Source organism: Nyctibius grandis, chromosome 2, assembly GCF_013368605.1.
Source record: "Nyctibius grandis isolate bNycGra1 chromosome 2, bNycGra1.pri, whole genome shotgun sequence".
NCBI classification, from domain to species: Eukaryota; Metazoa; Chordata; class Aves; order Nyctibiiformes; family Nyctibiidae; genus Nyctibius; species Nyctibius grandis.
Window position 1 is genome coordinate 24,704,003 of NC_090659.1, and position 15,656 is coordinate 24,719,658.

The 15,656-nt window shown below is 46.3% G+C and overlaps 1 protein-coding gene across 3 annotated transcripts in view; it reads left to right on the forward strand.

The window, feature by feature from the left end:
• PDE9A (phosphodiesterase 9A) overlaps positions 1–15,656 on the forward strand; it is a 54,289-nt gene that overhangs the window by 3,071 nt on the left and 35,562 nt on the right. Inside the window, exons 2-4 of one of the 3 annotated variants that reach the window (XM_068423628.1) lie at positions 12,151–12,221; positions 14,019–14,096; positions 14,438–14,481. In XM_068423628.1, the coding sequence (XP_068279729.1) occupies positions 12,151–12,221; positions 14,019–14,096; positions 14,438–14,481 (193 nt within the window). The remainder of the gene's footprint in view (positions 1–12,150; positions 12,222–14,018; positions 14,097–14,437; positions 14,482–15,656) is intronic. The other 2 variants (XM_068423635.1, XM_068423643.1) reach the window with 2 other exon arrangements.

The window sequence follows — 15,656 nt, forward strand, 5'->3', positions numbered from 1 at the left end:
CTGCTCAGTTTGTTTATTTTTAAAAGATCCTCTCACCCAGAGACACCAGCATTTCATTACCCACTTGCCTGGACACAAACTACCTCTGCACTTCACGTGTGTGCACGGGGCTTAGCACACCCGTGAAACACGTTCATGTCCCACCCCTGCCACAGCCTGTTCTGCTGCCAGGCAAAGGAGAAGACGGCGGGATGGGGGGAAGCCATGGCCTTTTTTCATACAGGATAAGGTGATCTTGCAGTACCACCATGGATGGGGATTTCTTGTTGTTCCTGGAGTGCCACTGGATGGAGTCAAGCACCCAAACCCCCAACCTGCCAGCAGAGAAGTGGGATTTGCTGCACCAAACTTAGGCTGGATTCAGAGTCTTAGTTTCCTTCATAACGTTATTAACCCTTTGGCTGCATTTTTAAGAAAAATTCCTATTGAGTCTGTTTCGAATTAAAAATCCACCAGCAAGAAAATGTTCCCCAGCTCATGCCCATTTTTTTTCCGTGAAGCAACTACTGGGGAATATTTTCTTTTGACCTTTGAGATTTAAATGGTAGCAGAGTCGAACCAGCCAGTGGCCATATTCCCAGGTGGGTGGCTTCATGGCTCTCATTTTCAAATGTCACAGGGTAGTGGCTTTGCTCACAGAGTTGTAAGGAGATCCTCAGAGAAAAATGCTTAGTTCGAGAGGATTTCTGTTTCCAGTGTCTTAATCAACATCATATTTGTAACAAGGATGGAAAGTCACAGGGGTACAGAGCCTGAACTAACTGGAAAAAAAGAAAAGGACGGCGGCTTTGTCAAGGATTCAAGGAAATCACTCAGAGTGGTATTTTCTTCCTCTTCAGAAAGCAAGTAAAGAATCTTGGAGTAATTTTGCTGGTTTACTGAGTCGTTCTGGATACCAGTCAGAGAAATTAACTTCTTTTTTTCCTCAAAGAAATGTATTGAGCTCAACCTTTCTGGGTATCTACTGTAGTGACCTGTGGAGGAGGACACTGAGTCATGCACAGCCATTGTTCCTCTTGGCCCGAGGTCCACAACGAACAGAACAAAGCTAAGACTGCGTTTTGGTGCTGTGGTTATTGCACTGAGACGTCAGCGCAATAGGAATCATTTCTGTCATGTGAGCTTTTCTTTTTAATTAGAGCAACAGCAAATGTGCTATAAATGCCTAGACTCTAGCAAACCCAACAGATTTTTTCCAAAGCCCGCGGTGCTATTTTTGACACGCCAAACTGGATTCAGATTAAAAACAAAACACAGCAGAAAAGTAATGGCGTGATGATCAGTTCAAGGCCATTAAATATTTTTCCATCCCTGTGACTCTCAGCACAGCAGGGCAAGCATGTTCTGCACTGCCCACGGACCCAATTCCCTGTCTGTTGGACCAGGGATTTAGGGCAACACTCTTTCAGCTGCCAAGGATCAGAGGGGTGTGCAGAGCGGGGGTTCACAGGCTGGCCACCTCGAGACTGCAGTGCCTGGCCAATGTTCACAGGTTCTTCCTATGCATGGACAAGCCAAAGCGAAAACCCAGTTTAGCACAGTGAGGCATAAGTATGTTTTTGTCCTTGAATCAAGTCCATTTTCTCAGTGCTGGCAGATCTCTGTGGGCGAGTGAAGGTGCAAGGTAACACAGCCTGAGTCTAGCCAGTGGTCTTGGCTAACCTTGGCTCTCTGATTTTAGCTGGCCCTGGTGAATTCAAGGCAGCTGCTAGATATTCTTGTTGTAAAGCAGCAAGAAATGAATAGCAGGTTCCTAAAACTCTGTCACATTACAGCACATAAACATTTTAAAGAGTAAAAATGGCTTAAAACCATGCTTTTAAAAAAGTGCAAGAAAATGTCATATTTGAGACCTCTCTCTCCCCTACTCCCCCTTCTCTTTCCTCCCCAGCGAGGGCTTCTCAGAGCATTTAGGGGGCTGAACCATAAACCCAGCACAGGTCCTTAATTCCAGTGTAGCTCCATAATTCTTCTGTACCCATCACCCTGAAAGGCTTGTTTACAGCTGTTTATCTTTCTGAAGTCACATGCAGTCTATTATAGTTATTACAGTTTATGCTCACATTAGCCAAGACAAAGTGCAAGTTTAACACTCTCCTGCTAGCGTTACCTACAGGTTTGGACAAGCCAACCGTAGCAACTTATGCTGTTCACATACAACTCCTCTGGCTTAGTACAAACAATACAAAAGCATTTTGTTTCTAGCACTTTTCTAGTGAATTTACTTCCTACAGCTGCAAATCGGCCTTTCACTGGCCTCTCACTATACCTGCTTTTCCTTACTCCGTTAACTGACGTTACCCTTCTAACAGTCCTACATTATCAAGCATGTTGTAATGTCAGATGTTAATTGCGTGAGTAGTTTTGAAAGAAGCAGCCTAGCTTCACTCACATTTAGTGAGGGCATCCGGTGTTAAAGCATCCTTATTACCCAGTTTACAAAACATTTCAAGCCTAATGCATTAATGTGTTACAGGGTTAATTGCACTTAGTACTCCATTAGCAGCAACTGTGTGCACTTTTTATGTTAAGAAAAGCCAGAGTATAGACATTTCTGTTATTTGTCAAAGGTTGAAATACTTTTATGTCTGCTGCAGAAAATAAGAAACTTTCAGCTCAGCCTCTCAAAATTAGCCTTGCTGGTTCCTGGTTATATTCTACCATTAATCATTAGTACTGAAAGACTGAATATTAGCAATATGGCCCTTAGTATAGTCAACAGTTGCACAAGGCTCTCTTTACTGTAACCTTGCTTCTTCTGTGAGCCTCAATACTCTAAAAAGTAATGAGATCCTTCCTTGCTTGTACTGAAAGAGCCAACCTCTGCCATACTGTCCTTCTCAGTGGACATCCAAGGTTGCCCTGGGGGTCACACGTATGAGTGTATCATAGATGTTTTCTCTTTCTGTCATTCTAAAAATCTCTTTTCCCATAGCTCTCTGTTCATGGATGTTATAAGCATGGGAATTGCAACTTACCATAGAGCCATGTGCCTTGGTATCCTGATACATCAACGCTGTCTGGCGGCTCCTGTTTCTCATTTTAGGTTAATGTATGTAATCAGAAAACCAATGGGATTCACCCCACTTAACCGTTAACCGTAGCCATCTAAAAGTTAGTGATGACTGCTCCAAGCTAGTTGTGAAGGTTCCCTCGTAGTCACTGGGGAGGTGGGTGGTATCTCCGGAGGATGATTCATCCCATCTTAAACTGAGTTTCAGAGATGTGTGGGCTGATTTACCCTTTGGAAGTTGTCCTCTTTCTCTACCAGCAAGAGGAGTCTAGCAGAGCAACATGCATGAGATGCCAAACTTGTAGATGTCTGAAGTTACATCAGATGAATCCCACCCGTACATTTCACTTAGGTGTCATGTTGAAATGAACGTTGTCAAGCCATGTCACTGCTTGAAGGTAAGCATGAATTAGCAGGACTGCAGAGCTCAAGCTGTTGGAAGTAAAACATCAACCACGCTCCTCATCCTCTAACTGAAGCGGTGTTTGAAGAGCTCGGAGGAGCTTTCATTTTTGCCCAGACTCTCAGCTGAGGGCTCTTATCACAGAATCACAGAATCAACCAGGTTGGAAGAGACCTCAGGGATCATCGAGTCCAACCGCTGCCCCTACACCACCATGTCAACTAGACCATGGCACTAAGTGCCCTGTCCAGTCTTTTCTTAAACACATCCAGAGATGGTGACTCCACCACCTCCCTGGGCAGCCCATTCCAATGTCTAATAACCCTTTCTGTAAAGAAATTCTTCCTGATGTCCAACCTGAACCTCCCCTGGCGAAGCTTGAGGCTGTGTCCTCTTGTTCTATCGCTAGTTGCCCGGGAGAAGAGGCCGACTCCCACTTCTCTACAACCTCCCTTCAGGTAGTTGTAGACTGCAATAAGGTCACCTCTGAGCCTCCTCTTCTGCAGGCTAAACAGCCCCAGCTCCCTCAGCCGTTCCTCATAGGTCAGACCCTCCAGACCCTTCACCAGCTTGGTCGCCCTCCTCTGGACTCACTCCAACACCTCAACATCTTTCTTGAAGTGTGGGGCCCAGAACTGAACACAGTACTCAAGATGCGGCCTCACCAGTGCCGAGTACAGAGGGACGATCACTTCCCTAGACCGGCTGGCTACACTATTCCTAATAGAGGCCAGGATGCCATTGGCCTTCTTGGCCACCTGGGCACACTGCTGGCTCATGTTTAGCCGGCTGTCGATCAGCACCCCCAGGTCTCTTTCCACCGGGCTACTTTCTAACCACTCTTCCCCCAGCCTGTAGAGCTGCATGGGGTTGTTGTGGCCGAAGTGTAAGACCCGGCACTTGTTCTTGTTGAACCTCATGCCGTTGGTCTCAGCCCATCTATCTAACCTGTCCAAATCCCTCTGTAGGGCCTTCCTACCCTCCAGCAGATCGACACTCCCACCCAGCTTGGTGTCATCTGCAAATTTACTGAGGGTGCATTCAATCCCTACGTCTAGATCATCTATAAAGATATTGAACAGCACCGGCCCCAGAACTGAGCCCTGGGGAACACCGCTAGTGACCGTCTGCCAGTTGGACTTTGCCCCATTCACCACCACTCTCTGGGCTCGGCCATCCAGCCAGTTTTTAACCCATTTAAGAGTCCACCCATCCAAGCCCCAGGCAGCCAGTTTGTCTAGGAGGATGCTGTGGGAGACAGTGTCGAATGCCTTACTGAAGTCTAGATAGACTACATCCACAGCCCTGCCCTCATCTACTAAGCGGGTCACTTGGTCATAGAAGGAGGCCAGGTTGGTCGAGCAGGACCTGCCTTTCATGAACCCATGTTGGCTGGCCCCGATGCCCCGATTGGCCTGCATGTGCCGTGTAATGGCACTCAGGATGATCTGTTCCATCACCTTGCCTGGCACCGAGGTCAGGCTGACAGGCCTATAGTTCCCTGGATCGTCCTTCCGACCCTTCTTGTAGATGGGCGTTATGTTTGCTAATTTCCAGTCAGCTGGAACTTCTCCAGTTAACCAGGACTGCCGGTAGATAATCGAGAGTGGTTTGGCAAGTTCATTTGCCGGTTCCTTCATTACTCTGGGGTGAATCCCATCCGGGCCCATAGCCTTGTGGGTGTCCAACTGGCACAGCAGGTCACTAACCGTCTCCTCCTGGATTACGGGAGGTTCACACAGCCCCCCGTCCCTAACTTCAGGCTCTGGGGACCGAGTATCCTGAGGACAACCGGTCTTGACATTAAAGACCGAGGCAAAGAAGGCATTGAGCACCTCTGCCTTTTCCTCATCCCCTGACACTACACTACCCTCCTCATTCAGCAAGTGGTGGAGGCTCTCCTTGACCCTCCTTTTGCTGTTGATGTATTTGTAAAAGCTTTTTTTGTTGTCTTTGACTGTAGCAGCCAAATCGAGCTCTAATTGAGCTTTGGCCCTTCTAATCTTCTCCCTGCACGACCTGGCCATGTCCCTGTAGACCTCCCAAGTTACCCGACCCTTCTTCCAGAGCAAGTAGTCTCTCTTTTTTTCCTTAAGTTCTAGTCTAAGTTCCCTGTTTAACCAGGCTGGTCTTTTTTTCCCTACGGCTTGCTTTCCTACAGACTGGGACAGCCTGCTCCTGAATATTTAACAATTCGCTTTTGAAGCATGTCCAGCCTTCCTGGACTCCTTTGCCCTCCAGGACCGATTCCCAAGCGACTCGGTCCACCAGCTTCTTGAACAGGCTAAAGTCAGCCCGCCGGAAATCTAAGGCAGGAGTTCTACTCTTGCCCTTCCTTACTTCCCCCACTATCGAAAACTCTAACATTTCATGGTCGCTATTCCCAAGATGGCCACCGACCCTCGCATCTCCCAGTAGTCCTTCTCTGTTCACAAACAACAGGTCAAGCAGGGCCTCTCCTCTAGTGGGCTCATTTACCACTTGCACGAGGAAGTTGTCCTCCACACATTCTAGGAACCTCCTAGATTGCTTCCTCTCTGCCATGTTGTATTTCCAGCAGACATCTGGCAAGTTGAAGTCGCCCACGAGTACAAGGGCCGGCGACCAGGCGGCTTCTGACAGCCGCTTGCAAAACGCCTCATCCGCCTGCTCAGCCTGGTTGGGTGGTCTATAACAGACTCCCACCGTAATGTCCTCCCTGCCGACCTTCCCCCTGATCTTCACCCACAGACATTCAACCTTGTCATCCTCACCATCTTCCTCAATTTCAACACAGTCCAAGCACTCCCTAACATATAGCGCTACCCCACCGCCTCTCCTGCTTCACCTGTCCCTCTTAAAGAGCTTATAGCCATCCATAGTTGCACTCCAGTCATGAGAGTCATCCCACCACGTTTCTGTGATGGCAACCACATCATAACCTTCCTGCTGTACAGTGGCCTCTAGTGGCCTTATGTTTTCTTCCCCATGCATGCACATGCACACACACACATTTTCTCTTTTTTTCTCTTAGAGGAGCTCCCACTGCATCAAATAGATGGCAAATCTGGCGTACTATTTTTAATACTGCCTAATGTTTGAAACTTAGATAAATGGAGTGGTTTTCCAAATATCAACTGTTAATTAGCACAAGAAATAAAAAATAGAGAGATAGTTTGGATATAGTTGGGCTAATGCTGTGCTTGTATCTGAATTCAAACTAAAACGTGGAAGATGTTTAGATATGGGATTTTAGGTAAGGCTTCTTTTAGATGTTGATAACTATGACTGACAGGTCATTTATCACTATTTTTTGAGGAAGACTTATTTGCTCACATGTTTAGAAATATGAATTCCTTCCAGTGATTCCTACAGAGAGATATCTAAAAGTTCTGGATCCTCTTCATTTTGATATGGACAACAAAGACTGCTGGAGAGACAGGGAAAATCACAATGAAAAATTTCACATCAGCCTTCTGCCTTAACAATTCTGAAATCCTCTGTGAAAGCTGCTGTTACAGAAGCAACAACAATTTTCACAGTCCATGCAAGACACATAACTGAGTTTTACCAGGCTCTTTTCTGACACACTCTCCTCCAATCTCATTAGTGAAAGATTATCATTTTAGATTGTTTCAACTCCGCACTTTCAGCCCCAACTCTGAACATTGCTCACTGAGCTGAACGAAAGACATCACCAAGTGCTAAAAGTCTTGAACACAGCACGTTGAGACCAGCAAAAGGAAGTAGGGCTGGAAACTGAGGGTATACTGGCTTTGAAAATATTTCTGCATTATTTATTTAGGAATTTTACTAGAGTAAAAAAAAAAAAAAACAAACTAGTTAAATTCTTGGAAGAAAACCCCATTACCAACAGCAGATCAGAACAAGATAACATTCTGGACAGGGTTTGCAGTTTACAGAGAGGATTAGCTGTTCTGAGGATCAAAATATAGAACAGAAAATGGATTTGTAAGCTGTGTTTTTACCCATCCTATCTGAAAGCAAAATATAATGTGATTAGTTGTAAACTGGTAGGTTGCAGAGTATGTGCACAATGGTCCCGTAGTAATACCTCTGTCACAGTCCTTAATATCGAACTGCTCCTCTGAGTGGGAAAGCCAGCCAGAGTACCAAGGCTCTTAATCCCTACTCTTTCTGACAGGTTTTTAAATCCTTGTCCTCGACCAGAGGTGGATACTATGGACTAAGAGACAATGGCCCCTTTTTTCAGGGGAAAAATGCAGAACCCTCTCCAGGAAAGAAACCAGTCGCATAGAAGTGAGCTCTGGGCCAGGAACCAGGCATCCCCATCGAGTCACACTGTCCTACTTCACAGTCACTGCATGCTTCATCAAAATATTGTTTCCACTCCAAAAAGCCTCAGTTATTATTCATTCTGCTTTCCCCCCTTTTGCCTCGAGATACTTTCCAAGGCAGACAAATTGCATTCCCCACTTGAATCAAATGGCTGCTTCTTGGTCTTGACAGAGACCCATTGAAACGATCAAGCTAAGCATTCAGAAAAGACTAGTTTTCCTGTCATTTTTTTTTTCTACACATTGTAGAAGTTTTGCTAACAATAACAAGGACAGAAATATGAAGTAATGTTAGCTCTCAAACAAGGGAAATGAATTGTTTGCAGATGCTGCATCACTTTTGAGGAATAAATTCTTTTCGTCCTGGCACAAATCCAAGGGAAGTGCAATTAACAGGGTTTATATGTGGCTGATTTTTTTCATGGCATTTAGTCATCAATCTGCAAGCTGGAGCAGGGGCCTCTGTTTCCCTTTCCCATGCAGTGTATCGCCTCTGTGACTCCCCTTACACAATTTTGGCTCTGCCTTTGCTTTCAGAAATGACACTGGCAGCTCAGTGTCTTGTGTTGATCAGTCTTGCAGGAGACTTGTACTACCAGGCAATATTGGAGTCCCTGTGTCCACTCTTTCTTGGAGGAAGTGTGTCAGGAGCTGCATGCCTGGCTGTTTTGGCCTGCATCACTATGCACTTTTTTGACATGTATTATGGGGAAACCTGTCTGTGCCCTATACAAGCATAATCTTAGCCCACTATTATCGCTGTAGAAACTGCTGTGGTCTCCTGCCTTTGGCCTCTGTTATGCTCCATAGCAAGGTCTCAGTCCTGTCCTAAGCAGTGATTTGTTGCAGCACCAGGCGTTAATGCAGCTAGTGAGGTGCTGTGAGACACGTCACAGCAGTAGCTTGCCACCCAGGCATAGGAACAGGGACCTAAGCAAGACAATGACTGTTGGTCAGAGACAGCTGAGACAGGTTTGAAGGGAGACGAAGTCCCTCAGTGCTGACTGTGGGTCTGGATCAGACCCACAAACAGTGCCGGAAAAGTATATTCATGGAGACACAGGCTGAACAGCAATGGCTTCCGGGCATCTGCCCAAGCAAGGACATCTTCACAGGACTGGGTAAGGTGCTCACTTCTGCAGCTAGTGCCAACAGGTCTGCTTATCCTCAAAGCTGCAGGTCAACTATCTTCCCTGGTCATGGGAGAAACCATGTGTCCCAGCCAGCTGACGTATGGCTGTAAGCCCAGTGTCGCTCTGTTGCCTTCATGTTGCTAACGTCCCTGCAATGACAATGGACTTTAGGCAAATAGGATTCCTATACTGTGCTGGAGCCATCAATCGTACGCGGTACTGTCCTTCCAACTCTCAAAAATGCATTCCAGTCATATTGCATCAGCACAACTGACATTGACTTTATTGGGAACATAAACCTGCCGGCAATAATGGGAACAATTGCATATTGCTGGGAAATATCTGAGGCTGGCTGCTTTGTTTTAGAACACAAGGAAGTTGGTCAGAAAAGCTCAGCAGGATGCAATAGAAGAAAACTTTAGCAGCATATGTGCTTTGATTAAAAAAAAACCAAGCAGCTGAGGACAACCATCCTGCAATGAGTATCAAAGTGCGGTTCATGATTCACAAATCCACTTTTAGCAAACTTAAGTAAAAATGTCAATTATGGAAAACTAAAAAGCATGTATGGAGATAGCTCATGACCTAGTATCTACAGTCTTTGTTTTGCTTCCCACACTTTCACTATTAGATGGAGTAAAAGGAAGCATTAAAATTCATCCTCAATGCATTGAAAGCTCCTACTGCTTTCTATGAGTCAGACCAGCTCTCTTACCTTTAATGTTTTTTAATTTTTTTTTTTTATCTTTTCCTCTTTATCTTTTCTGGGACAGATAAGAATCTGTCCTGGTCAATAATAATTGATTTCCAGAATAAGAAACCTCAATACCTGAAATAGCACTCCCAGGACATCACAAGCCTTTACCCTCTGTTCAGCTGCAATTAACATCATCTCCTCAGTTACTGCCTGTACCAGTTGTTGTACCCTCCAATACTCTGTCAGCCGATTTTAGCAGCTATCACTCTGGTAGGATGCTGTGTTCTTCTAGGAGGAGGGTTTCAGCCCTATCTGAACTCGACTGGCATTCTTTTGTTGCTTTGATTGTGCTGTACTTTAATAACCAAGGGTCAATCACTGGGCAAAGCAGGGTTTTAAAACACACCCGGGCATTAATCCCACCCATTTCCCCTGTAGCAGTTACTAACTACCTCAGCAATCAAGTGCCTTGATGTTTTACAAAGTAAAGATATTGCCTGGTGTAATCTCATCTGGATCATAAAATGGGGAAGGTGGGTGTGCGCACACATATCGGTCACAGCCACCTCTTGAGGTGACCAATATCACTCTCTACCACAAAACCCCTGACACTTCGCTCAAGAGAAAGAGGGCTCCTCACCACCAGTGAAAACTGAGGTCTGAAGCCTTGCTTTAGCGTCAGCTCGAGTGTCGGGAGCATTGCACCCTGAACACAACAGGACTCAACCAAGCTGAGCAGATCTTGCTGTTTTGTCCTGACTTCAGGCTCGCGATGTCCTGAGCTGTGAGCAGGCTTTAACAGCTCCTCACTGGCTCTCACATGGCCTCGCCAGTGCCTGTGGCAGAGGTTTGAGCCGACACCACGCAACACCTCCGGGTGAGGGATTTCCTCTGACGTATGAAAGGCACCTTAGAAAAGGCACATGGGAACCATGTTACTGCAACACTATTATGATTTAGGAATTAAATTATTCAAAGACCAAGACTTCTGGAGTGAGTCTGCAGGCTTCATTAGCTCCTGGCACCTACACCTTTTGGAAGCGTCTTTAATTAGATGACGACATGCTATTTTTCCAGTGTGATCCTTGCCTTGCAGAACACATGGGACCTGCTCAATCAACCAGGTCTGTGGAGGGCTGCAGCAGCCCCCAGTGCCCCCAGCCCTCAGTGCCCGCAGCCCGCACTGCCCACAGCCGCCTCTCCCCACAGCCCCTGCCTCCTCTTGGCAGCATGAGTCAAGGCACCAAAGCCAATACGTTGGAAGGCCATCCCAGGTGACACATTCTTCATTTTATGGGTCACCAGCCTTGAGGCTGATCTGTGGGCATGCACATCCCCTGTGCCTGTAATAGACAGCAATAGAAACTGTGCCTGAGAATATGGGATGCTGCCGGTGGTTGTGGGGGGCGGCATATAGCATTTCCAGTAAGGCACCCACAAGGAGAGGAGACTTTTGACATTGATCTCCCTGTGCCTCAGACCTTGTCTGCAAAATATCACTTTCTTTCTCCTCCTGAATTTTGCTATTCAGTCCACAAGTCCCTTTGAGCTGCCGCATCTTGAACCCAGAGGTTCTGTGGCTGCTTCTTCAGGGGCACGAGGGTGCCGAGCCCCAGCACTGGCCAGGGAAGCTGCCCCGCTCCACACCACCACTGGCCTCCGCAACCTGCAGCCACCCCGTTAACACCAGCAGCCCCCAGACAAACCAGCCTCACTGCTCGCTGTTGTTCCTGGCCCGACATGACTGCAGTGAGACATTTTATTTCCATGGCAGGTTCAAAGCCTCCACCATGGTCAATCAAAGGCACAGAGAGGCTTTCTCACCCCAGCCTCGGCTGCAGAAGGGCTTCTCACCCAGAGATCCCCATCACACATGTGCCTTGAGGGACGTGGGTGTCTTGGGGAAAACCATGTCATTGAAGGACGCATCACAACAGGGTTCAAGGGGATGTTGCGCTCCCAGACCCACCATTTGAACAGTCTTCTCCGCATAGGGGCTGCCTGGCATGCGTGGAAGGGCAGGGGGATGAAGAGGTGTTTGGAGGAGTGGGAAGGTAACAGTGGCAAATTTCGTAATTCAAGGTCTGAGCTCTGACCTAACAGCAGGAATGATATAGCCTGATAGATTGTATGAAATTTGCCACAACTGGTGGGGGAAAAAAATCTCTTTAAAGCCAGCTTAAGCTGGTGTAGTCCAAAAAGCAGTGGCCTTTTATACCATACAAGGACCTCCCCAAATCTGGGCTGTTTCCTTCCTAAATCTGGGCTCTCACATCCTTAATTTTGCAGTTGTTATCATCCTGCAGCAATACTGCGTTATGAGATACCTTTTGCTCTCAGTTCACACACATTATTGCTCTATTTCTGAACAGCACAATTAGGTCTCCAGAGCTTGCTTGCTTTATCGAAAAAAGCACAGGTATTAAACAGGAATATAGAAATATTCCAGCTCACAAGTCAAATCAGATAACTGGAGCAGTAGGATGAGACTTAAAATTAGCCCAGTTCATGCCTGAATAGAGTTCATATCTCACTGGGAATTAACCATCCTTTCTCTTCTTTGTCTTCCTTTTTTTTTTGTCCCCTGCTGCTGTTCGGTTTGGAAGGTGATCTTTAGTAAATATTGCAACTCCAAAGATATCATGGACCTCTTTTGCATCGCAACAGGGTTACCAAGGTAGGTCTCTCTTTTCATTTGTGACATTCATTTCACATTTTTCCCTTTACTTCTGGGGATGATTTAAAGACAGGCCCAAAATGATTCATTTACCTACCCTTCAGGCTTCTCTCTCACTCCAGTCTACTGGAAGAAGAAATTGGGGCAACTCAGAGAGCACCAGCTGGAAAAGTGCATGAAGCTCTGGCAGGCATTGAGCCACCTCAGTGCCAGCTGCACCTGAGGAACAGAGTGGAATAGAGTAGAAAAGAAGAGAGAGAGTCTAGAAAAATAAAAGCAAGGGCAGAAACCACACGGTTTGTGTGCGCTTTCCTTAGCACTACAATTTTGCCTGTATCAAGTGAAATGCAACCATACATTTAGAACCTGTTTTTTAGGGAAAAAATTGGGGCCAATGAGAAGCATTGTCACTAGGTGATAAGCTTTCTATTTGGATACAGTACAGCCTAATCCCAGCTATGGGATAGTCACACACAAAGTATCCCAGTGGAACCATTTCATAGAACTAAATATCCCCAAATCCATTGCCCAGGCCAAGTATTTCTTAATTGATGTTGTCCTTCAAAGTCCATGCATCTCTCCTGCTGTAATTTCCTGTAGGGTTTGTTTCTCTTACCTTCAACCTAGAGAGCAGCATCCAACTTAAATCTCTGTGTTGAGACGGCTCCAGGATCAGGTGTAGTTGTGTGTCGAGGTGTGAGAGGCCAATGTGTGGTAGAGAGTGACAGGGTGTAGCACGCAGCCACTTCGGCACCGCCTGTCCAGGGCAGCGATGCAGGGGGAGAGAAGCCCCTTAGTCAGATCTAGAAAGGGGCATCTACTGTCTGCATATGGCCCTTGAGCAGTGCAGGCCGGAAGCACAGTAGCATGCAATAAGCCGTAGTCTTTACCTTTGTACATACAGGTTTACAGTACAGAAAAAAAACAGGAAAAAATAAGCCAATCTTTTAATCATGGGTTTATTGCGTGACTCCAGCTCTGGGGATTTAAAGATAAAATTGTCTATATTGACTCAGAATTTGCATAAGCTGCTGGACAGCATTAATGCTCTTTGCTGTTTATCCTGGCTATTTCCTCCTATTTAACATTAGAGGCGTTAATAACTCTCATTTGCCTATGATGTCAAATACTTTCACTCCATCACCCAGGAAACTTTGTTTAGCAGTTTTAGTGATTCATGATCAGGGTGTTCACTGCATATTTGGCATTTTATTCTCATCAGAAGACGTCCAAAGAACGGTGCATTTCAACCAGGCTCCTGGAGACAAAGTAAACCTCCAAGATTTACATCTGAGCCTATGAGATCACACCTAGCACAGTATATTAAAAAAAGGCCCCATGTTCAGCGAGCCATTTGTTTCGTTTGTTTTGGTAAAGGATTAACTAGACAATTTCAAGACATTAATAACACTGGTAGTCATTTGTATAGTGTGAGTCAATACATAGCTGCCAAGTCAATGTATCACAAAACATAGCTTTTTTCATAGAAATTATTAGTTGATGAGTCAAGAGAATACATGAGTTAGTTAGCAGGGAGCAAAGTCTGCTCTGAGATCAAAGATGATCACACTTCACATTTTGCCAGAAACATCTCTGGGAATTGAAATGGGTGAAGCATTGAGCCTACCCCATCCTGTGCTTGGACCCTTTCTGCACCAAGGTAAAATGGGTCCGAGACAGGGCCAGGCCAGGCCAGGAGTGCTGCAGGAGAGAAGATGGCTCTGCACCGTATGCAGCAGCCAGAATTTCAGCCAGCATTGGCAGGTCAAATAAACCTCTTTGAAACCTGCTTTTCAGGAACACAACAATCTCCCTTTTGACAGCAGACAATTGTATGGTATCCATTGATCCGACAATGCCTGCAAACTCAGAGAGGTAAGCCTTGCTGCAACCTGCTCTTCAAAAATGGGGTCAAGCCCAAGGAAAGGGGTGGTGGTTATCTTCAGATGCCTTTTGCGTGTAGCGGGAGGTGAGCAACTCCCTGGAGGGAGAGAGATGACAGCAAGAATTGCATGCTGGCTTCTAACACTAATGCCTGCTGGTTTTGAAGATTTTTTGCTTGTTATTAAACTAGGAGTAATTATCTGAGGAAAAAATACTGCTTTTAAGTGTTTGATATAGAACATCTGTTCCCATCCCACCCTGTTTGCTGTCAAATGTGAAATACAAACTGCTTTCTGAGTGTTGCTAGCATCAACCCTCTCTGACTCTTCCAGGTCTCCATACAAAGTGATACCTGTTGCCAGTGGGCAGCTCTCAGGTAAAATGACCCTTTTGAACTGAATTTACTAAAGCTGAATTTGCAAACATTTGCATGTGGAAACTACATGGCTATGATGCAAGAAAGAAAGATGATCACAGAATCACAGAATGTTAGGGATTGGAAGGGACCTCGAAAGATCATCTAGTCCAATCCCCCTGCCAGGGCAGGATTGCCTAGATCATATCACACAGGAACGCATCCAGGCGGGTTTTGAATGTCTCCAGAGAAGGAGACTCCACAACCTCTCTGGGCAGCCTGTTCCAGTGGTCGGTCACCCTCACCGTAAAGAAGTTTTTCCTCATATTTATGTGGAATATCCTGTGTTCCAGCTTGCACCCGTTGCCCCTTGTCCTGTCAATGGATGTCACTGAGAAGAGCCTGGCTCTATCCTCATGACACTTGCCCTTTACATATTTATAAACATTAATGAGGCCATCCCTCAGTCTCCTCTTCTCCAAGCTAAAGAGACCCAGCTCCCTCAGCCTCTCCTCATAAGGGAGATGTTCCACTCCCTTAATCATCTTCGTGGCTCTGCGCTGGACTCTCTCTAGCAGTTCCGTGTCCTTCTTGAACTGAGGGGCCCAGAACTGGACACAATATTCCAGATGCGGCCTCACCAGGGCAGAGTAGAGGGAGAGGAGAACCTCTCTTGACCTACTAACCACACCCCTTCTAATACACCCCAGGATGCCACTGGCCTTCTTGGCCACAAGGGCACACTGCTGGCTCATGGTCATCCTGCTGTCCACTAGGACCCCCAGGTCCCTTTCCCCTACGCTGGTCTCCAACAGGTCTATCCCCAACTTACACTCATACATGGGGTTGTTCTTGCCCAGATGCAGGATTCTACACTTGCCCTTGTTATACTTCATTAAATTTCTCCCCGCCCAACTCTCCAGCCTGTCCAGGTCTCTCTGAATGGCTGCGCAGCCTTCCAGTGTGTCAGCCACTCCTCCCAGTTTTGTGTCATCAGCGAACTTGCTGACAGTGCACTCTATTCCCTCATCCAAGTCATTAATGAATATATTGAATAGTACTGGTCCCAGTACCAACCCTTGAGGGACTCTGCTAGACACAGGCCTCCAACTGGACTCTGTCCCATTGACCACCGCTCTCTGGCTTCTTTCCTTCAGCCAGTTCACAATCCACCTCACTACCCGATCATCCAGACC